Source organism: Stegostoma tigrinum, chromosome 8 (assembly GCF_030684315.1).
Source record: "Stegostoma tigrinum isolate sSteTig4 chromosome 8, sSteTig4.hap1, whole genome shotgun sequence".
Classification (NCBI taxonomy): Eukaryota; Metazoa; Chordata; class Chondrichthyes; order Orectolobiformes; family Stegostomatidae; genus Stegostoma; species Stegostoma tigrinum.
This window is the reverse complement of record NC_081361.1, coordinates 59,483,832-59,507,119: the sequence shown is the minus strand read 5'-3', so window position 1 is coordinate 59,507,119 and position 23,288 is coordinate 59,483,832. Positions and strand designations below refer to the sequence as shown.

At 39.0% G+C, this 23,288-nt stretch overlaps 1 protein-coding gene and 1 long non-coding RNA gene across 2 annotated transcripts; one reads left to right on the top strand and one right to left on the bottom strand.

Annotated features, from left to right (window-relative positions):
• Nucleotides 1-506: 506 nt before the first annotated feature.
• Nucleotides 507-22,643, bottom strand: foxd2 (forkhead box D2). Its single transcript, XM_048539956.2, has 2 exons — nt 21,211-22,643; nt 507-1,858 (listed from the first exon to the last, which is right to left on the bottom strand). The coding sequence occupies exon 1, from the start codon at nt 22,286-22,288 to the stop codon at nt 21,230-21,232; it is 1,059 nt and encodes a 352-aa protein (XP_048395913.1). The 5' UTR covers nt 22,289-22,643; the 3' UTR covers nt 507-1,858; nt 21,211-21,229.
• Nucleotides 10,563-17,685, top strand: LOC125456641 (uncharacterized). Its single transcript, XR_007248486.2, has 3 exons — nt 10,563-11,186; nt 13,027-13,176; nt 16,507-17,685. It is a non-coding gene; the product is annotated as an uncharacterized LOC125456641 (long non-coding RNA).
• Nucleotides 22,644-23,288: the final 645 nt, after the last annotated feature.

The window sequence follows — 23,288 nt, the reverse complement described above, 5'->3', positions numbered from 1 at the left end:
CAGGGTTTCTGAAAGTGCAACAATTTACCTTCCCCATAATTGTCTACTATATTAGTCTTATTTTTGCTATTGGAGTTCCAGTAGTGAATAACAACAGAAGAAAAAATGATGTTTTGCATTCATTTGATTTGGCTCAGAATAACAGTAAAACACATTACAGGAGTCACTGGATTTTTTTAAAAGTCTGGGCCAGTGCAGTATTGCAGAGCATTGCACTGCTCGAAGTGCCATCTTTCAGAGGCACATAATCAGATACCTCGTACATCTTCACAGATGGACATAAAGGATCTCTCAATGTTGTTTGGAGAAGATTGGAAGACCTGTATGCTGCTTAATATACATCACTTAAACAATATCATTAAATTAATTAAATTATTTGCGGGAGTTGCTTTGTGCTAATTGGCTACTATGTTGCTTGCGCTACAAAGGTTACAAAAATTCAAAAGAAAATTAACTGGTTGTAAAGTGCTTGAAATATCCTGAAATTGTGAAAGGTGCTTTATAAATGCATGTTCTGTTTCTTTTTGGGTGATATGACAAATATAACATTTCTGTAAATGACTAATGGAATCACATTTTGTGCGAATTATACTGCATTTATACATGAAGTATCAAATTTCTAGTAGAGCCGATAGTCATTGGAACAACATTAACCAATCTACCCTTTTATTACACAGATGGTACAATAAAACAGTGTCAGTGAAGTTGTGCAAGCATGGGAAATATCTGCCTTAAATATATGAAAAATACTGGAAGTGTACAGGAGTTAATGGATTTTCTTTTTTTTTTATTTTTCATGACTTTTAAGAAACCAAGCTATTCAGTTCACTGACTATTTCAGTGCTTTAATTTTATCCATTGTAAATGACCTTGGGTGATCTGCCACTGGCTAAGAATACTTTTTTCTCTCTGAGCCATACTATTTCAATGAAGTTCAAATGATACCAAACAATTGTCTTTTTCAACCTATCTTCAAACATTACGGTTTAAGCTGGGTGTAGTTTCTGAGTCAGAGTTATTGCTACTGTTTGGGAAGAGAGGCAATGAAGTATTGTTACATTACTTTGGCAATGCCGTTGGATGGTTTGCAAATTAACTCTCAATAACTTTATTCTCATGCGTCAACATTCACACAAGTACCAAAAGTTATATTTAAGCTGCAAGAAATAGCAGTAGGGGTAGACTATTCATCCCTTTAAGTCTTCTGCAGCGAGACATATTTTTCCAATGTTGAAATTCTGTTTACCTTTTACATAGCACAAACTTCTCACTCATATAGATTTGATGGAGAATAGATTGCCAACGAGCTTTGATGCAGGTTAAGTCTCTTCACATGTACTTGGTTAAGGCTTTGTAAGTCTGTATACAAAGTTTTGTCCAGAGCTTAAATGGCACCAGTGTATCTTTCAGTAGTCATTGGCTTCTGAACTTATCAACCATTGGAGAGTGCATAAAGCTGAAGCTTATCTATAGTATTGTTTTAATGGCATACACAATAATTTAAAAAGTTAGAAGTGCAGTCCTACGCACAGTCCAACATGATGTAGATGATCCTTGGCAGACAATCCAATTTCTGGTATACAGTTATCCTTTTGAAAGCTAGTTCCTAGATATCCTCATCCATGTCCTATGTAGGGAACTAAGACACAAGTTCATTCTCTGCGGAACTTTGGCCTGTGCTTGTCCATTCAAAATGCATTTGCTCCTGCTCAGCTTTTTTTGGTGAATTCCAGATCATTGCAACTCAATTCACACAGTATACAAGTTGCTGATTTATGGGCTGGTGCTTGGAAGGGATTAATGTGGTTGATGTCAGAAGGTTCTCTTCTTCCTTTGTTTCTATAGCGGAATCTGGAATCTATAATGGAAAGAGTACATAGATAGAGTTAGTACTCAATGGCAAAAAGAAGACAGTATCAAAAGAATGACAATTCTATGATCAGCATGTTCTCATGTACAGTATATGACAAAGAGATTTCAGCAACAAGTAGATGGGGCAACCTAGGAAATGATGTTTCCTTCAATGTGACCATCTTCCCGGCTAAATGACCTCCCATTCAGAGTAATATCTGTTAATATCTCCAACATTTATGCAAAGATTTGGGTATGTGCTCAATCTCTTCCGGTTCTTGGCTTCTCCCTGGTATAGGAACGAGTCGTGTGAAACCTGTCAAAGGATGGTGAAGATGTCTGTGGCAGCTTAGCTTTTTTGTGAGAGAGATAGAACAGAGACAGAAAGTTCTGTTTCAGTGAATATAATGGAAATGAAAGTCAAGCAGTTTTTAAAACTAGTAACTACCTTTACAGTGGAGAGTTAGAACTTTGTCTTATTGTAGGTCATTTTGAAATGCTGGCTTCGTAATGGCTTCTTTCCAGACAATAGTATTCAACTATTGAAAACAGGTCAAAGGAATAATAAAGTTAAATCAATTCCTTTGGTTTGATTTTCAGCTACAGTATTTGTTATCTTATTGCAGACCGGGATTATAGCTGAAGAAGTGCTACCAAGAAGCATCAAATAGGCCAACTGCACTCGTTTAAAAAAGATAGAAATTCAGCAATATCATCACAATTTTAAGAATTTTGTTTAATAACATTACAATCCAACTGTATTCTTAGTCATGAGTTTCTAATAATTTCACCCATTTGATCATTACAAATTGCAGTACCTTTCACATTCCACTTGCTACTGGACCACGGATTAAGTTACATTATTTTTAAAAAATCAATTCTGTTGACACAAAAGGCACAAATTTCAATTCAACCACAATAAACTAGTTTATTTCACATTACAATTATTTTCAGCATATTTCAAATAATGACTTTCAACTGTAGTGAAGCATTCATGCTCTCTGAATGGTGCAGAAAAATAAAGCACAAATCTGATTCAGTTTTGAGAAACATCAGGAAAACGTATTTTTAGTCATGCCATGTCTTGATAAAATGTAACAAAAAGATAAAACTGAATGAAAAACACATATGGTGGAAATCGAAAATAAAAACAGAAATTGTTGGAAATACATGTAGCCAATATGAATTTGTGATGAGCCAACCTTATCTACATAAGTTAAATTTTCTGAGGGGTTGCTAATACTGTAGATAGGAAATTGTCTATTGCTGTTGACTATAAAGACTTTCGGAAAACAATTAATAAGATTTTGCGGAAGAGATTATTAGCTAAAATAGACAATTGCAGGGATCCTTGTGGTACAGATCAAAAATTATTCAGAAGTTAGAAAGACTGGAGATAAAGGGTTTGTTGTCTGAGTGGTGGGATGTGACAAACCATGCTACCCATGGATCTGCATTTGAGTCTGTTTTTCACCACATGTTTCAATGATTATTGACAGAACAGAGAGTCATATATATACAAGATATATAAGGATGTGGAAGCTTTGGAAAGGGTGCAGAGGAGATTTACTAGGATGTTGCCTGGTATGGAGGGAAGGTCTTACGAGGAAAGGCTGAGGGATTTGAGGCTGTTTTCATTAGAGAGAAGAAGGTTGAGAAGTGACTTAATTGAAACATATAAAATAATCAGAGGGTTAGATAGGGTGGATAGGGAGAGCCTTTTCCTAGGATGGTGATGGCGAGCACGAGGGGGCATAGCTTTAAATTGAGGCGTGAAAGATATAGGACAGATGTCAGAGGTAGTTTCTTTACTCAGAGAGTAGTAAGGGAATGGAACGCTTTGCCTGCAACGGTAGTAGATTCGCCAACTTTAGGTACATTTAAGTTATCATTGGATAAGCATATGGACGTACTTGGAATAGCGTAGGTTAGACAGGCTTCAGATCGGTATGACAAGTCGGCACAACGTCGAGGGCCGATGGGCCTGTACTGTGCTGTAATGTTCTATGTTCTATATTCTAAGATAAGCAAGCTGTATGGATAATAACGTAAAGTTAAAAAGGGACACGGATAGACTAATTGGTCAAGTAGACGAAATTCAACATACAGAACCATGTGATTATCTGCATTGGATCTGAAGAAAACAAATCCCAATGATAAAAGACTAGGTTCTGTGGTGCAGCAATGTAACTTAGGTATCCGTATACATATACATAAACCAATAAAAGCCACGCACAAGTACAAAAAGTCCAATTGAGGAAATGGTATTTGAGGTGCACAGAACCTTAGTCAGATTTCATCTGTAGTATTATGTTCAAATCTCAACACACTTCAATAAAGGTATACATTGATCTTGAAAGAGATATAAAGTAGATTTAGCAGAATGATGCCAAGCAATAAATTGTTAATGCACAAGGACAGTTTGCTTAGTTAGTACTTCGTTGAATTTAGTAGACAAAAATTAACTAACATGTTTAAAATAATGTAGGTTGTTTAGGAATGAATTAGGAAACACTTTCCTGCACTTGCAATCATGAACCTCCTGGTGGAAATTTCAGAAAGTGTTAACCTGAGCAAAATGTCCACTTTTCTGAATTTTTTGCCTAGAATAAAACCAGATTATTCAGATTCAGCTGTTCTTTTTCATTTTTTTTAAATGAAAACTATTCAGATGCCCAAGTTGTTACCCTTCTGTAAAGTCAAAGGGACATAAGTCAAAGGATTTCTTTGCAAAAACCACATTATGGGATCCCCAAATCTGCAGTGGTTGCTTAGAAAGCAGTTATATTGTTAAAGTCATTATCCTGCAAAGGAATCTTGGGTGCGCATCACATTATAGTCCTGGAGTCCATAAACAAGCTCCATGAAATCCTCCAGATCCTCTAGGAGCCTGTGTCACATTATTCAGTTTGGAGGACTTTAAATCCAGTTGGGGAGCAAAAACAAATTTAAACAATGCACAGTCAGTTAATTGGAATTTTGGAGTACTTTGTAAACGTATTTTGAATATGTTTGATGCTGTGAAAAAGCAGGCTCTATAGCTCAGTTTCTACTATGATTAAAGCTTATTTGTAGAGATAGCAGAATGTCATGCATGTCTGCAGCATGCAAATTACAACTTGTAGCACAGCATAACTCAGATCTTGCCAACTGTGCATTGCATTCTGCAGCTGCCAATTTTAGAGCAGCGATGTCATACAATTGCCATACAACAACAATAGCTTATATTTATATAAGACTGTAACTTTATGAAACATTCCAAGGCATGTCACAAGGACAGCACAAAACACAGTATGATGCTAAGGCACTTAAGGAGATATTAGATCAGATGAAAAAAAGGTTGGTCAAAGAGGTAGTTTTAAGAAGTGTTCTAAAGGAGGAAAGCTTCTCAGAGAGGAAAGGAGGGCAATATGAAATGAAATATAGGGCTTGAGCTTTAGGCAACTGAAGGCATAGCCATCAATTTTACAGTAATTGTACCTTACGTAGTAATAACTCTGCATGCTATTAGTTATGATTTACAACAACTAATAGCATATTGAAAACAGTTTTTATAACTAATTCATAATATTGTGCAGTTTTTTAAAAAGTGGCCTTAGTTCTAAATCAACATCATGGTCAGGTTTTGTAGTTTTGTTTCCACCAGTAAAATATGATTTGAAAGAAAGGCTATATAAGTGCAAACTTGGTCTTAAACTAAAATATAAAGTTGAATTTTTTTGTGAAAAGGTTGAGTCCTGCCTTTGGGACTGAAAGTGGAAGTCAACACAACTGAAATAGCAGTGGCATCCTGGGGCAACATTCTACCAGCAGTGGTGAATTAAAAGGGCTCTCCTCGAGTCATCATGAAGTTGCGGATGCTAACCTGTCCTCCATAGTTGTCATCCGAATCTAAGGATTAGAGGCTCAGCAGCCTCAGTAGCACCACTGCCAATGGTAGCCAGGTGCTGTGATGGTTTAACAAATGAGAGGGCTGGTCAATGCCAAACCCTCCAAACCTCTCCCCTTCCTCCCACCACCACCCCTTCCCAAGATTAGTGAGCTGATCTGGAGAAGCCAAGGCCAATCAAGCAAGGCCCACAAATAGGATGGGAGTTTCCGATATTACTACTAAGAGGTACCCGCCACAGCCCATGGAGGACACATCAAGGAGGATTCCACTTCCCCATCACAGAAAACCACTGGGATACTGGAGGGCCTTCATGACATGGATAAGGTGCCTGTGGGAGTAGGAACAAGCATTTAATTTGGTGCTAAATTGATCATTTTAGAAAACTATGCCAGTGAGATTCTATCATTTGCAACGGGAAATAATCAGACTCATCTTCTGATGCTTGACCTTATGTTGTTGCCTGTATCTGTCGTATCTCTAAAAGGCTGGGGAAATTCTGTCCCTGGTTTTATGAAATACACATTTAGTCTACAGTATGTTAAAATCCAGATAGGCTTAGAGGTATTAAATAGAGCAGGCAAACAACATTCAACTGATTTGCTATGCTTCATTTTGACTTAAAGCTTTTAAGTCTGGTCTTCTCATGGCTCAGTGAGCCTAGAAAATTAATGAAACATGTACACCAGGTTTAATTGCCAGTCTATGGTAAATTAATTGAACTTGGCTTTGATGATTGGTCTCAATGTCCCTGATTTAGGGAGGGAATGATGAGGCTCAGTTCCTATTCCTGACCTCTGCTGAGAATATTGCCCTACTGATTTTGGATGAGTGCCAGGTGAGGTTATCTGTGACAGCCCCCATAGTGGAACTGCCTATCTGTCAAAGCACACAATCAAGTTTCAAATATGAATTATGCCACTCAAAGTGCTAAAAGCTAATAGCTAGGCTCAAATGGCATACTAACAATGGGTCAGTACCGTCAAGAGGTAGAGAGGTGAAAACTGGCAGGAAAAGTTTTATTTCTGTATATTTGTCAAGATGTTTGCTAGACATGTGTAACAAAAATCAAACTATGGCATCAACCAAATTGCTTTGAACTAATCGTCATTTTACAACATTTGATGGCCACTGGTTGAGATTTTGTACTGTACTATAAGCATTTCTGTTTCAATAACCTCTTTAACCTGGGATTTTGCCCCTGTAATTTTTACAACACTTCAAAGGTATGGAGGAGAGTGTTTTATATTTACTGGATTTAATGTTTTATTTGAATGATTAGTTTTTGCAGTGTAATTATACTCTTCTCCCATCTGAAATCCCATACATTTCACATGTTTCAGGTATAATGTGTAGATTCATATGTTATTAGGTTAATAATGCACAGCAGCTCTAGCTAGCATGTGTTGTCCCAATTCAGATTTTCAATTACTTCACCCTGTTATTAACTGCAAAATAAAAGAACTTGCACTTGAATAGTTCCTATAGGTGCTTGAATCTACTGAATTTCAAGAGGTTGTATCATTGGTGGAGGAAACTAAATTCTAATTGTGCAGCCTGGGTTCTTTCACACTATACTCTTTAAATTGCAGACAAAAGAAAGCTTAAGCCTTCTCACCAAGTACTGTACAATGCACCTTGCCAATCATTGCGGGATAAACTGATCTTTAGAGTTTCATATTATTCAAAGTTTAAACAGTCATTTTTGCAGATGAACAACATTACACTGCCACTACTTACATACAAATATGATCACTTTTTTTAAAGATATGGATTTGCAATTTTAACTTGATAAACCCTTTGTTAATTCATTTGGGACTCTGCTTGCAAGTAAATGGAGCATTAAGTTTGATGCCCAGTCCTTTACATTTATTGACGTGCAAAGCACACACCTGAAATACGGGCATCAGCTTTTCTTAACAGCGCATTCAAAAAGTTTTCTTGTTAAACAACAAATTAAATATTATTTCAGAAGCCTGAAATAATGACAATTATTTTAAAATATAATAAGAAAAATGATTACTTTGATTAATCTGTTCTAAAGTAATATGAAGATATAATATTGTTTTGTGTTTACTTTTTGGGAGATGGGTATAGGCATATGTTAAAAGCACAAGAATTTAGCTACTTGACAATGATATGCTATATTTCTCCTGTGTTTGTGACAGTCTGAGAGATGGTCTCTTATTAAAACTAAGGCCAATTTTCCACTCGTGTTTGGCTCTTACCTAAGTGAGTGGTACAATGTTGATGCCGGTTGATGAGTGTAATACACAAGGCAGTGTGGTCTGTTAATATTCCCATTGGGAAGACTCCTTTGAATACATCAGCTATTCCTGAATTAGCAATAGAAAAATGGCCGACTGGAGTGCTTGACTGAAAACCATGTAGAACAGCCTCCTGCACAAACAAATGAAGGCGTTTCATGTATATGATATAGATAAATAGAAATATTTATATGCTCAATTCCTATTTAAAGCTGCAGTCAGAATTGACACTAATTCCCTTTCAGTGGTCAGGTTTAGGTTTAGTCACTGTTGGCAGAGTTTTCAACTTTGCTCCGAGTGGAGTCAGAGTGAATCCAATTGTCAATATTCGCTTGACTGTCCATGATACACCTCACCCATTTTTTTCTCCCTCAAAAGAAAGAGGAATGTCGGGTGAAAGGTTAAAAAGTGATCAATCCAATATCGCCTGTTTTATCTCCCGACAAAGGTGGCACAGCCGATACCAAAAGGCGTGTGGGTGCGTGTGTTGGAGTTGGGGGGAGGGGCGGGGTGTTGGCGCAGCTAAGCTGCGGTTCGCTGGCCCAGCCTTTTCAGTCGAGAGCTGTGCTACACCGGATTTCAAATGGTTCCAATACCGGGCGCTGCGCAGGCCGCTGGCAAAACCAGTTCGAAAGAGGCGGGGAGAAGCTTCGGAATTTTTTTTGTATGTGGGGCCCGGAGGTGCTCCTCCTGACCTGCAGAAACAATGTCAAACTTAGTTTTTCCACAGCCTCTTCGGCTAATGGAACCAACGGGAAAGAACGATATGCCACCTACCGCAAGTTCCCCAACTTGTGTGTGGGATCAAACTATCTGAATATTACAAGATAAAACCGACAACCTGGGCCGCCCAGGAGCATGACCCTCATTGTAATTGGCTAATTTCTGTTCATTTTTTAAAAATGTAAATTCTACTTTTCGGTTATTTAGATAAATTGTTTAAAAAGGCAATGCAACGATATTGAAACAGATCAGTGCAGAATGTGAAATAATGCTTTTTATTGCTGTTATTTGCTCTTGTTTGTTTAATGGAATCCTGAAAATGTATTTCACAGGAATGGAAAACAAGCCAAAGCCAACAGGCGCATGATGTCATATTTTTGTTGGGAAGAATTACCTCCAACAAATGTTGAATTGAATGAAAAGCGTTTGACCCGGAACAACACGCTTAGTTCTTTTTTTTCAGCATCGATTAGGGATTTTTACTGTAATATTCAAATCAAATATGGATATCCATTTCCAAAGGAGCAAAATACCTTCCAATGTTCTCAAAAGTGAACAGTAAAATTGCTTTTTAACCCGACGTTTTTCATGAGTTGCAAGTTAGAGAAATACGCTGTAAAAAATGGTTGGATTCTTTCTTCAAAACAAAACATTTAAATGTTGCAAACCAGTGTGAGGAGACATCCGATTCTGTCGGGGTTTTTTTTGACCCACAAAAAAAATTCCAATGGTTTTTCCACTTGTGAAAACAAAAATAAATGTATTCTCCAGGAACTGTGCAAAAACAAAACATCGAGGGAAAATATACTTGGGCCGCTGCTGGAGGATGACAAGAGAAATGAATCACTCACTGAAACTCAACGAGCCAACCAGTCCCCGAGTTGACACAGTGACCAGCCGTGGATAAAAGTGCAACTCATGGAGTGAGCCGAGAAAACGATTTTTTGGGGCGAGCATTAAGAAAAAAAATCAAACATTACCATCTGGAGGAGAAATAGCAAAAGGGTTTCAAAGATATGACGCCAACATTAAGATAATTGTAGAATATTATATACACACACACTTAGCAACACCGCGATGCTTGGCACAGTATTAAACAAAATTCAGAACTTCACTAAAAGGAAAATGCTGCGGATGTTGGGAATTTGCTGGAATTCAGAACTCATGTCTGACGAAGCATTTGGTTTCTTTCCTCACGTAGTAAGAAACGGCGAGTTCTGGCAGGCAATTTGTGTGGGTCTAGCTCGTATTCAATTATGATATAAAGCTTTGCTTAAAAATAGTTCTATTTGTTTTTATTAGCCTGAAAGAATGACCTCTGAATTCCCCGGCCACATACTGCACGTGTTTTGACTTTGTGCAAAAGGGATGGTTGTTATCGTGTATATTTCAAGCATTGATAAATCTCGTTTTTTTATATAAAAATGCGCCAGTTGAGAGTTATTGCAGGCTTTTACTCAATTACTTTTCCCATTAGGATCATAGCTGCTGATTCTGCAAGATGGAAGTGACGAGCTGGTGGGTTTTGTGTGTTACAACTGGGTAATGATAGATGTTGATGTTCAGTTTACTCTAACTCTGGCAGCCCGTGTTGTGTTGGCTGTTGTCTACGCCTCTGGTAAAGTTATTAGGGATCCAGGCACAGGGGCACAAAGAAAGCGGGGCAGACAGCAATCACTGCTCTAAATAAACATTAGTCTTAAAAAGTTTGCACTATTGACCTCAACCGTTTGATTACATTTATTTCTGCAAAAACCACATCTCTTTATTTCTGCTCCAGACTTTTTTTTGTTGGCAGCGCAAGTTCTTTTTATACGTAACCACCCTGTATGTGCCTTCTTTTCGCCGAGATTCTTGTAACAAAAAGATGAATGTTATGTGTGCAGAATTATAACTGCACACACACTGTCCCAGTGACCCGTAATGGGGCATTTTTAAACTTTAAATATGTCAGTAGTTTCCAGGCTCTCTGGCAGAATTACTGGTGCACGGGAATGAAAGTAAATCAAAAAAAAGCCTGAAAGACGCGGGTGCAGTAAATTCTGGCGGTGGTCGGTTGCCTGAAATGTGTTGTGAATTACAGCCCAGGCCTCTGCAAAGGCTGGGTGAAAGGATGCAACAACACCAGTGAATTAGTTCACAGGAGCCGGGCAGCGACTGAAGACCAGATTAAATGACGTGTATAACCCGAAAGCACGAGGTTGCATTGGGACTTGAACCAAAGTGGAAATTCTACATGCATCACAACAGTGATGTTTTAAATAAAATGCCGAATCCAGCCCTAATGAACACAGATTTCTTTCAGTCGTAGTTGTTTGAGGATTTGAATTGTTACGTGGTGAACTTTTATAGCATTGACACGAAAGTGTGAAGGTGAAACACTATCTGCTAATTTTCAGCCTTACAGAATCGGCCGTGTCGGTGACAAAGGAGAGACGATGATGGGATTTTATAACGTGAGTAGTTGTAGACTTAAATAGGGCAATTATCTTTCACTGGCATTTATCTAAAACACTATGTTTTGATGTTCTATCGTCATAAACGGAAATCCAGTGGCCTGTGTTTATTAATACTAAATGACAAGACACATTGAATTGACAGTGTTGTAAATATATTGTCATTCTCAGCCGTTCTGTTCTTAGAGCGAGTAAACACCGATTCCTCCGACTTTTTGGACACACCAACATTCATGCGGTATCAGTTCCACAAAATTGACAACAGTACCATATAATGTCTGGAATGTCCTCACCGATATGTGATTTGCTAGTATAATATGCATAATAGAAAGAACTAAAGGCAAAAGCCACGAAAGGAAGAGTTTTGTTCTTGATTCACAGCATCCGCAGTTCTTTCGGTTTTTAAGAAGCTCAGCGTATTGCTGGTATATTAAAGATATATGTGGATCCAACCTGGTCTGATGTCGCTTTTGTTCATTTACGAATTCCTAAACCCAAGAGTTTATTGTGGACAAATAAGATGATTTCACACCCGTTTGTCAGGCGGTCAGCTGTTTAAATTCAGTTTACTACTTGCCTAAGAAACCCGATCAAGATGAAATTCAGCAATGTATGAAGATTTTAGAAAAGTATTCTAACTTAGATATTTTTATATGGAACATAATCTAATTAAACGATGCGCTCTGTCACTGTGCCCTTCTACACGGAAGGGGATTTATTTGACTAACAGCGACGTGCTAGCACTTCGTTTTGTGAAGATGATGTATTGACCAATACTAAATAAAACTGCACTTCTTCATATCTTGATCAGCAAACGTTGCATCTTATCCGATCTCCCCCACCGCCCCCCACCCACACCCCCCCCCCCCCCGCATTCAATTCACGCGACTAGAAACAAAATGCAAAACACACTTCAGACCAAAGCTGACAAAACATCGGAACGTCCCCGGTTTCATTGAGAGCAATGCTGGAGCTGGGAATATTCGAAGCTTCTTGCACTGTTTATTGTCTCTCCGCTTCGTTTCAATTTATGGTCAGATTGACCTAAAACTGTTGAGCAGATTGTTGAAACGCGATAGCACCGTCTTAATACATGAAATGTAGCTCATTATTTCGGAAAGATTTTGTCTTAAGAACACAGCACTACTCAGTGAGGGCGGCCCCAGCTGCGATCAGGTTGAATTACCGTAATTGCGGAGGTCACATGTTAAACCCTTTCAGTCATTTAGTTAATATCTCTGCCCTTACACTGCACATTTAGTGACTTCTTTTCTGTCGAGCACAAACCACACACACACAGAGCCAAACGCTTCACTTGAGAAAGCACTGTATGATCTCATGCTTTGCTCTGCTTAGTGGCGCTGGTATTAAAATACAGCCATTCGACAGTCCAATTCAGGGCCAGGATGTTTTTGTCTTGCATCTAAGAGAAACCGCTGATTTAAAATATGGAAACGAATATACGAGATGTAGACTTCTCCTTAAAGACAAACAAACAAGGTTGCTTTATTGGGATAAGTGTTTTAGCTAGTACACAAATACACACGCGTTATCAAATGAATTGATAAAAGAAATTTGCACAAAGATGAAGTCGCGCACACATCTATTCAAACCGCTAGGCGCACGGGATACACACTGTTTGCGCATTATCATAGCCACAGCGATACCTGACTTAAAAGACGGTCTTCTGTAGAAATAAACTCAGAAAACAGGGGAACAGCTTGACCTGCCTGGCGGAGTCTGCGAAGATGGGAACGGAAGGTATCGCTTCATGTTAGTCATGTTCTGGTTCGGCTCTCGACCTGAACCTGTAAGTAAACCTACCTTCCTATCTCCACAGATGCCGCTTGACAAACCGAGTGTTTCCAGCATCTGAAACCTTTTGTTCACCGTACACATGAACATATACACGCTGAAGGGCACACGGATACTGGGCTTACAAGGGTTGTGAGAAGCACCGAGATGCAAACGCACATTTCACCACAATGTGGTACGTACTGACTCCCATTTGGAGATCTTGATGGACATAAAGGTAGTTCCAAGTGGACTGGCACACCAAATCCTCGCCGGATGGCCATGTTAGCACGTGACTAGTACATATGGTTATGTGGACCGAGCGGGTTATCACCCAAGTCAGTGTCGCTACAGGATTCCTACAGACATAGCACTTCTTTAGCGACAACGACATTCCGTTTGAATCACTGAAATACGTACATGTTCCCGATATTTACTAACTATAAGACTTTTTAAAAAATCTTGCATTATACACATTATTTGAATTTGAACAATTGAATTAACTCTTTAGAATCTTGTTCAGTGATACACCGTGCGGGAAGTTTACTGTTTTCATCGTATTACTTGCCATGGTACAATACCTGACAAAAACGATTTTCTGACAATTGCATACATTTCTTTTGCAAATCCTTTCATACCATTGTACGAGTTGTTTTAGCATATACTCCGACAGAGTCAAGTGTCCAAGAATATTCAGTTTTCTCTGAATGTATGGACATGTTTGCAGTTGGATGCAATTATAACACATCAATGCTTGAAATCAGAAACAAACAATTACCGGAATTGCATACCAGACTTATCAACATCTGTCAGAAAACGTTAGACCAAAGATAGATTAAAGCTAAACTAACGACCGAATAAAGATACGCTAAAGCCAGCTTAACATACGGCAGAGGCTCTTCCTCAGAACTTACAGCTTGATCAATTTTCTTTAAACTTGCTGATTGACCTGCTATCATTTTATGGCTCGGGCACTCATTTATTTTAATTAGTATTTTCTTTTAGATATTTATAATATAAACTCGTGTCATACATCTGTGGGCGTGTGTTTATATTTAGGAACTCCAGAACTAAGGCGCAAGGAAAACACTACAGGATAAAAGTGAAACACATCTGCTTTCCCATTCGATAGTTACTTTATATTTTAAACGAATGCGAAAATTTTAAATGCCATAAATATTTAGCAATGATGGGTAATCGAAAAAAAGAATCCTATGGATTCCACAATGATATGTATTTTACAGTCTGTACACCCAGGCCAATCAGAAAACAATCCAATTAGTTTTCTACGAATAGGGCTCAGTTAACACCAGACGCTGCACTTAGTATGCAAAATGAGTAAAATGTAATTCATGATCTTTGGTCGTGTAGGAGCGAAACAGTTTCGACGGCGCCTTGCAGTTTGCCAAGAAGACTGTAAACGAGTTTTTGATACTATTGTCCTTTACCTGTTCACACAAATAATTTCTGCAAAGTAAAATTGCTCTTTGTTTTGCAGATGAGTTTTGAGAACCCAAATGTTCTACATGAGATAAATGGGTATGAGAGTACTGAGCCCTTGAGTGCTCTGCTTATGTTTGTTTGGTACGCGCACGTGTAGATATATGCTTATATGGGTGCGTGTTTATGTGGGCACAGTCTGCGCAAAATTAAGTTTATGTAATATCTCCCAATTTTTTTCTCTGAGAATTACAGTTAAAACAGAAAAACGCAACGTTGGATTTATTTCAGAATTTGAGGTTGAAAAACTAACGGCACAATATTATCTGGCGATTAATTTGGTATAGATGTACGAAACTTGCAATTACTCCATAGTCTTTCTTTCAGAAGATTTTTAAAATAAAGTCAGCAAGACATCACTAATTTGTAGAAGGAGTTGCACAGAAGCAGCCATGGGGTGGAGCAGCAGATCTTCAAAATGACAAATATATTTTCACCTTCACCACAAAGGGTTTACTTTGAAAATAAAGTGTGCATTTCAGCACTGCATAATTATCATTGCGCTTACATTTTTTTACTCTTAGCAGAAGTTTAATTAACACTATCACCATATCATGATTTTTTTTTCTCTTCCAACTTATTTTTCTTCCGTTCGAAATCGAGCAAGTCCAATTCGAAGTTCTTCTGTTTTGCAAGTGGGGAAGCCATGGGAAATAGAAAGGAGGTATTACTGTGTTGGGGTGCGTTAGGAAATAGTAATTTACCTAGATCTAAGTCTGCTAAGATTGCAAGTGCAGTTACATTGCCATTTCAGGCAATGTCTCCAGGGTGGATATTCTATCGGAGGAACTGAACGGCGTTTCTGCCTGAAGGATCCAGCTATTCCATTCGGAGATGCTGAGGCTGAGCATCCGAAATAGTCCCAAACCAAAACGTAACTGGAGGCAGATGTGATTTAAGAGAATCCGGGTTCCTTGACGTTCCAAATAATCTCTCCCAAAAAAACACAAGCTTATATCTACAGGCCGTATTAATATCAAAGTAATAAGCATTCTATAAATAATAGGTTATTTAGGGATATTTAATATACGTCTATGATCATTTAGTTTAGACTCATATTTTGTTTTCCAAAACTTGAAGTAAATAATCAAATGCATGCTTTTCCTTCTTTGGAACTAATTCATCGCCGCATTTTATGGTTAACTTACGTTAAACCGTGTTTCACTATTTACGTTTTTGTTTTCATTTTTTAAAAATTTCTTTACTGTGCCTGAACATCAAACATATAAACAGGACTTCTGTCTGCTTTTCCTTGTGACATTTGAAAACCCTGTGTTCAAAGTAAGCCCCAAGAAGACATTGGTTTTGTCATGAAGCGACTAACGGCAATTTTAAAAATGTGTTCTGCAAAGGAGATGCAGAGGGGCATGTGATGAATAAAATAGACATCGATCATTACGTTGACATTAACCTTAATAAAGGCCTTTGAACTATTATAATTGTAGATCTCACACATCGTGAACATTTTAATTCAATCATCCTATTTTGGCCAATTCAAAACTTAAGTAAAAAGCTGCGGGCGAGGTTACCGCCGAAAACATGAAAAGCAAAACAAAACTGTTCATTCATTTCTTTTAATGGAGCGAGTCTGCCGGTAGAAAGTGTGTTTTACGAGAAAAGTTCCGCTGTATAAATCTTCAGCACATTTCTGAGTTGTATCAAGACCCGGCTCATTCTGTGTGCTTAAATGACGAGGGCGGGTATCTATCAATTTGCCACAGTGAGTTGAAAATGTACTAAATAAAACAAAACCAGCAATGTTTCTTAAGTGGTTTGTCATTTGCCGGCAATAATTTAGTTTTGAATGTGAGGGATAAAATGGGATTCCGAACCCTTTGAGTATTATCACATTGTGGTATGAAACATCAGTTCATGAAATACACAGTTTTAAGAAGAAATGTGAGTTACTGGATTTGTAGTCTAAAGCAAGTTGATACAAAATGTTGAAAAAGTGACGCCTTGATTCTCCGAGAAAATATCTTCTTGTTGCATTCTCATGAAGCTGGTTTTTAATTTCTGTTCACAGATTATTCATGAAGATAATAGTAAGAGAAGACCAGTAATGACCTTTCTTGTGACATTAATAATCCATTTTCTACAAACAACGACTATAAATATGCGGTTTAAACGAAATTGTCATTTTAAGAGGACCAAATAAAAGTGGAGAAAATACTTCTGTCTTTGTTAGCTGCTCGATCCTTGTTCTGCTTGTTTTAATGGAGTAACTTTCTCCGAGACATTCCCAGTCTTTCTTTGATAACAATCACTGTGCGGATCCAGTGTCATATAAGCCATTCGAACAACCGCGTTTACGCACCACACACATCCTGCAGCCGCACAACAATTTTGTACTTGGACCACTCTCTTCGCCATCAAAGCAGGAAAAGAACCCGCACGATTTGCATCTGAATTGAGTTTAGATGGATGACACCAATAATCTCAGAATCAAAGGGACCCCTCGTTCGGAGTGAACCCGACACCTGTTGCGGGGGACTACCATGCAGAAGCTCTCAATTTGATATTTTATCAGGTTATGAAAAGGAAAACGACACTTTAAGTGCAACACTACCAACCCAGTATCAGATTTTATTCCGCCAGATGTATTGCAAGGGGTGAAAACAACACATTTTGTCCTGTCATGAAAGAACTTGCCTTTTCTTTTGGAACCTCTAACTGAACTGCACTTTCTTCTGTCAAATAACATTATTTGCTTCATTTGGGAGATTAGCCGGAGAAAAAACCTAAAGTATTTAACCCTTAGATTTGGAAACTTTATTTTGTGTTTTAAACGATCGATTTGAATGCGTATCTTCGAAAGGGAAAGCACAGCAAATATCTCAGTCCAAATTTAATAAACACCCAATACTTCGAAATCAAAGCGTGTAAATTTTCGGGCTTAACATCTTTGAAAGTGTAACACTTTTAGGCATACGAATGCAAAACACCAGCGTTTCAAATAGTTATCTCCACATGTGAAAAGGTCATAGTTTAAACTGCAGTTTCATTCAGTAACGTCAGCGTTGTGAAAAGTCCCGTTATTTGTAAACTCGTCTTAATCCTGGTATTAAACGTGACAGTCCACATAACGTCCTAATTGGTTTACAGCTCCAAGTTTTTTTTGTTTTTGAACTAAAATACATCTGCTTTTCTTTGTAACTAGGAATGTAACCATAAACAACGTACAACATCAGACTCCTAAGAAATAGTTAACATTCTTCAATATATCATAACCTGTGAATGCGTTCATCAGATTAAAAAGAATATGCATCACATTTTCCAAATGTTCTGCTGATATTATTTTGCATTTTTGCTAAATACAACTGCATGTCATTAGCAATTGCTTACATTAATGTTTAAATGTAAGAATTGATATCTACAACATTTAAGATTCCTTCTGAGGAATTAGGATGTCGAAAATCCCTTTAAAGTGCAGTTTCATGCGTTTACACTTTTCTTATATTCCCACAGAGGATAAAATGTTTGACTCTATGCCAACCAGATGCCTATCCTTGGTGTCTCGTCACAATTCAAGAATTCTTCATTTCGAACACGCTTCCGCTGCTTGGCCTAACAGCCACACCGCTTTTGGTGCAAAGCTGTCTACCTCTCTTTCCATTGCGTAGGTTTTTAAAAAAGTCCTCCTAATCAACGGTGAAGCCACGTTCAGAAGAATCCTGTGATCCAGTTAATAGGCAAAGCCGCTTTAGAATGAGAAGGGGGAAGGGTTGAAACTCTAACCTCTATTAAGCGGACCGGTAAACTGTACATTTAGCAGCATTCACTCGGGTTAAAGCATTCCAACCTCCAGCGCCCGTGACGAGCCGTTGAACGAGAACGTGAGATTTACACAGTTAACTGCAAAACAGGTACTGTTTTCAGGCGATTTTATTGCTGTCGTTGCAAACAATCCCTTATTAACACGGTCCTTAAAAGATTCATGCTGAAGGCGAAAGACCCTTATTTAGTGTGTGGCTTCGTGCTGCGCACACCGCAAATGTTTTATGTGCGTGAACTGTTTCAGTTGCCGTTCAAAGAGCTTCATAGATTGCAAGACAACGTTCAAACGCATGCAAAAAGCGAGGCCGAGGCACCACTTCTGGCCGTTCATGTGTGTTTGCAATCTATTATAAAAAGTGTCCAGCTTTAAACCCGAGAACAACGCAAATTTGTATTTTAAATACACATTAAACCCGGCATTTCGGGTTTCTGGATTGCGTAAATTCTCAAAATTTAATACCAGACTCTATCACCAATAAAACTGGCATTTTTGTTTCCAGAGGATTGAAATGCTTTATAAATTAATGGCGTCCAATGACAGAAATTAATCGGCACACTAACCTCTAAAACTAAAGGCAAAATACTGTGGATGCCGGAAGTCTCAAATAAAAAGACATTTCGTTTTTATGGCGCATGATAATTCCTCCTCTAGGCCAGTTTCTCAAACTGAAACATTAATTTGGATGAAGGATTCCATGCTATGAGAATGGCAGCCATAAAATATTTGCTGAAAATAATTGCTTCTTCCAGGAAACGTAAGGGAATAGCAGCTTATAAATAAGATTAATGTCTGGTGTTCCATGGTATATTTCAGTCATGTCTTACGCATTGAAATGCACTAAAAGCCTGCGAAAGCAGGGAAGCGCAAGCGGGAGAGGAGATATTGGAATAATTTAAAAAATCTCTTGTCGATGTGATGTGATTTTTAACATTGCATCCTAGATGGGCCCGTCAAGAGGGAGACTATATTTTCATTAGGCGTGTTCCTTTTATCCTGTGGCTGATGCTGGAAGATTGTCTTCATTTTTGCCAATTAGTCGAAATTATGCGGCCAATATGTACAGACTGATGTCAGTAATTAAAAACAGTTGCACTGACATCTTGAGGACTGAAACTGCGGAGAAAACATATTTTCGCATCACGAAACCTTCAAAAAGAGCTACCTTGGGGCAATAAGCGTGTCAGCGGAACCATATGCAATAGTGTGGCAATTTGCACACAGTCTCAACAAATAAAAAAAATGCAATTCGAAACAAAATATGCAGTTAGCAAAGTTTTAAAATAGATTCATTGCCCGTCTATTTTTTCCCCTGTGGCGCAGATCCTCGAGTCTTAAACAACCTTTGTCCAGCAAAGGAACACAAACCTGAAAGACAACCAACTGGCTGAGAGGAGAGATCGCTTTTCAAAAGCAAATGTGTCAGCTGGAGCTGAGACCGCTCACTGGGAGCCGTTTATTCAGGACGAGGCATTATCAGCAACATAAACAAACTCGCCGGCTTTATGTGGATTACAGCAGATACAAAGCTTCTGCACATTAGTGTTGTCCAGAAAATAGAATCCAAAACCCAGATCTACCAACAAGCCACTGACGTCCGAGGAGTTAGGAAGGAGCAGCTCCAAACAGTTGTCACCTGATCAACAAGCACCAAAAGTTTGCATATTGTTAGGTCAAACTATCCTCAACTACCAGTAACTACTAACCAAAGTACAGGTGGCCTCACATGAAGATTCCAGTTAAACAACGCCTAATGAGAATAAAAAAATTGGAAAGTATACTGTATGAGACTTTTTTTACTCCAGTCAATACCTGCGCCATTAAAAACGCCCTTCCAACATTTGCTGTTCTGTTCAAAAACACGTAGAAGGCCTTTTGATAAAATGATCAATCAAATGAAAATGTAAAAACATCAGCCGCAATTACATTTCATCAGAAATATCTTGATTGATCTTTTGGTTTCACCTCAGAACCGAACTTAGGAACTTCAAATGTGCATTCACCAAATCGTTAACAATTAACATATATATGTTAAATGTAAAAGCTGTTGAAATAAAACAATCCAAGCTTTAGTTTCAGCAACACTGCAAATTAATGTCCCTTGACTCCTTAGTTAAACCAAATGGGTGCCTTAACTTCTTTCGCCAAAAATCGCTAATTTGAGAAATGCCACTTATTTGTATCAACCCCAGGATTTTCAAAATATTCCATCAAACTTGAAAACTCTTATGAACAATTCAACAGTTAATGTCAACACATTTTTGCAGAATATGCTAACAACTGAAAAGTATGGCATTACAGCCATTCCTTAGCTCTGCGAACATAATTGTAAATCGTAAGCACAGATACTTTCTGAAAGGTAGGTTTGAAGTTTTATGTGCGAACATTTTGTACAAATTGAAGACATATGTTTCAGAGTTAAAAACATTTATTAATTTACACCAAAAGACCGGATGGACATTTTGAAACAAACAGTACTATTATTCACAGACATCCCTCATAAAATAGATCGATGCACAACCAATGGGACAGCAGGCGTGAAGTGGGTGAGCTGTACATCTTTCCTATGTCTATGTACAAATAATTACAAAAAAACAAAACTGATAGTTAGGGACTAAACCGTAATGATAGCTGAAATGTTAAAAGATTCATTTATTAATTCTCCTTTCGACAAATTCGTCCGTAAATTACTCAGTTTACATAATACAAAGAAAGTTTAATAATCCTGAGGATCCCTAACCGTCCTTCAACAGTGCTTGAACAGTATATTGGATCAACATGTTGAAAAGACTTTAACATTCATTACAGAGAACACTATAAAGTATAGCATTAAGAATTCAGTGTTCCCCACACACACTTTGTATTTTACATATATACACATGATAAATATATTTCGTCTTTTTTTTCCAGAAATATTTGCGTGGTTCCAAATATTTAAAAATGCATAATTCCTACCTGCCGTGGGACGAAAAAATTAATAGTGACAGGTGTTAAGATTTGAGAGTTTGCTTGAAAAGTTCTGGCCAGTCTGTAGAACATTTTCGTGCGTTAAGTTCAGTGGGGTCTGGGCCTGAGTCAGTGCCGGGGTTAACATTGCCAATACCTGTGCTTGGCTTCCAGCTGGGCCTGAATAGGGCGACCCGGGGGCATTAGAGGGAGCAGCCCCTATGATATTGTCTATGGAGAAGGAAGGCCTGGACTGGCTCGGGTCAGCTTTCAATCCTTGCAGATTGGGTAGAGTGGGACTCAACTGCGGGTAGAAAGATTTCCTGGTTAGCTCGCTGCCATGCAAAAGTGAGGGGATGGCTGGAGTCGGAAACATTGAGGCTGGAGATGGCACTGCGCAGTGTGGGGACTGGAATGAGAAAGTGCTGGGGCTGGCGTGGTGATGAGGGTGATGGAAATTCTGCAACTGTATGCCGTAGCCGCAGCCATAAGGTCCGTATCCGAAATTTGGCAGGAAACTGCTGTGATCCCTCAAGATCTCGGACGGTTGTTGCCTTTTGAACCGTTTCCTCCTGCGGAGAAAGCTGCCGTTGTCAAACATGTCTGCGGAATCGGGGTCCAGGGTCCAGTAGTTGCCCTTGCCAGGGTTCCCGGGCTCCCGGGGGATTTTCACGAAGCAGTCGTTCAGGGACAGATTGTGTCGGATGGAGTTCTGCCAAGCAGGAAACTTTTCTCTGTAGTAAGGGAAGCGATTGCTAATGAACTCACAGATCTCACTCAGGGTCAGCCTCTTTTTTGGGCTCTGGAGTATGGCCATGGTAATCAGGGCGATGTAAGAGTAAGGAGGCTTCACCAGAGTGCTTTTACAAGGCTTGTCACTTGCCCGCGTCGGACTGGGGTCAGATCGCCCGGACAACTCCGGAGACTCCACATTCTCAGAGACGTTTCTGCTCAAGTTATCATCGGAATCATTGTCCGAGTGAAAACCGCCGTATTTGCTCTCTTTGCCGTTCATATCACCGACCACATCAATATCCGTGTCCTCGGAGAGCAGAGAATGATCAGACATATCGGCACCCAGAGTCATTGTGGAAGTGATCGGCCCAGTTTCTTCAAAGCAAATCTCCAGTCTCCAGACCCCCTAGTGGAGTGGCTCCGAATGGCTCAAAGCCGAACAAGTCGCCAGCAGTCCTTTCCAAGAGGTCCCCCTCTTCTTTTATTTCTCATCGAGCACTTTGCAGATCGAGGCTGTTGGGGTCTGGCTCGTTTTCCTTTGCTTTGATCTCGCCGCTGCTTGGCCGGACCCTGCTCCACACTTATGCATAAGGCTGGTGTATGGCCTGCCAGCCGACCGAGGCAGAGTGTAAAGTTTTTGTTTGTTAACTTGCTCGAGTAGCGCAGGATTGCGGAAAGCCCTTCTGCTCCTCAATCGGCTGTCAATCGCCATTTATCCGACAGGGGGCGTCACGTGGCTGTGACGTCAGCATCGAGCTCGGGAAGAGACCCCAGGCTTCTCTTAAAGGGACCTCACCCAGGGAGTCCATGTCAGCAGCAAGACCACTCTCCACTCTGCCACTGGCAAGCTCTTATATCATCCGATCTCAAGATTGCTATCTTCAAGTTCCTCATTCTTTAACCGAATTATGTTACATGCTGTCTTTCAAGTCGCGTGGCGATTTCACCTGTTCCGTTCCTATTTGACACAATCTGTCATTGCAAGAACGGCTTTACTGTCATTCCGTCAAGTATTCAATAGAAAGTTTTATTGGAACACACTTGCATTTAACTAAACAGTAGTAGCTAGCCATCTGGTTTGAGAATATTAGAAAAAAGCGCGGGGCTGTTGCAGATTAGTTAGTTTGTTCAAGGCGCCAATCCGACCTTTCACTAGCTGGAGAATTTAGATAGAGACGATCTTAACCATCCGAAATTGCTTCTTGATCCAACTTGTAAGATAACCCACCGTTACATTATTAACAAGGAAGGATGTGCGATCTCCATATATTTACATCAGAAATATACCAAAAACAATTCCAAAGATTCAAATAGCTAACAGTGGCAGCTTTGCTCTGTTTGGAAACTGTAAA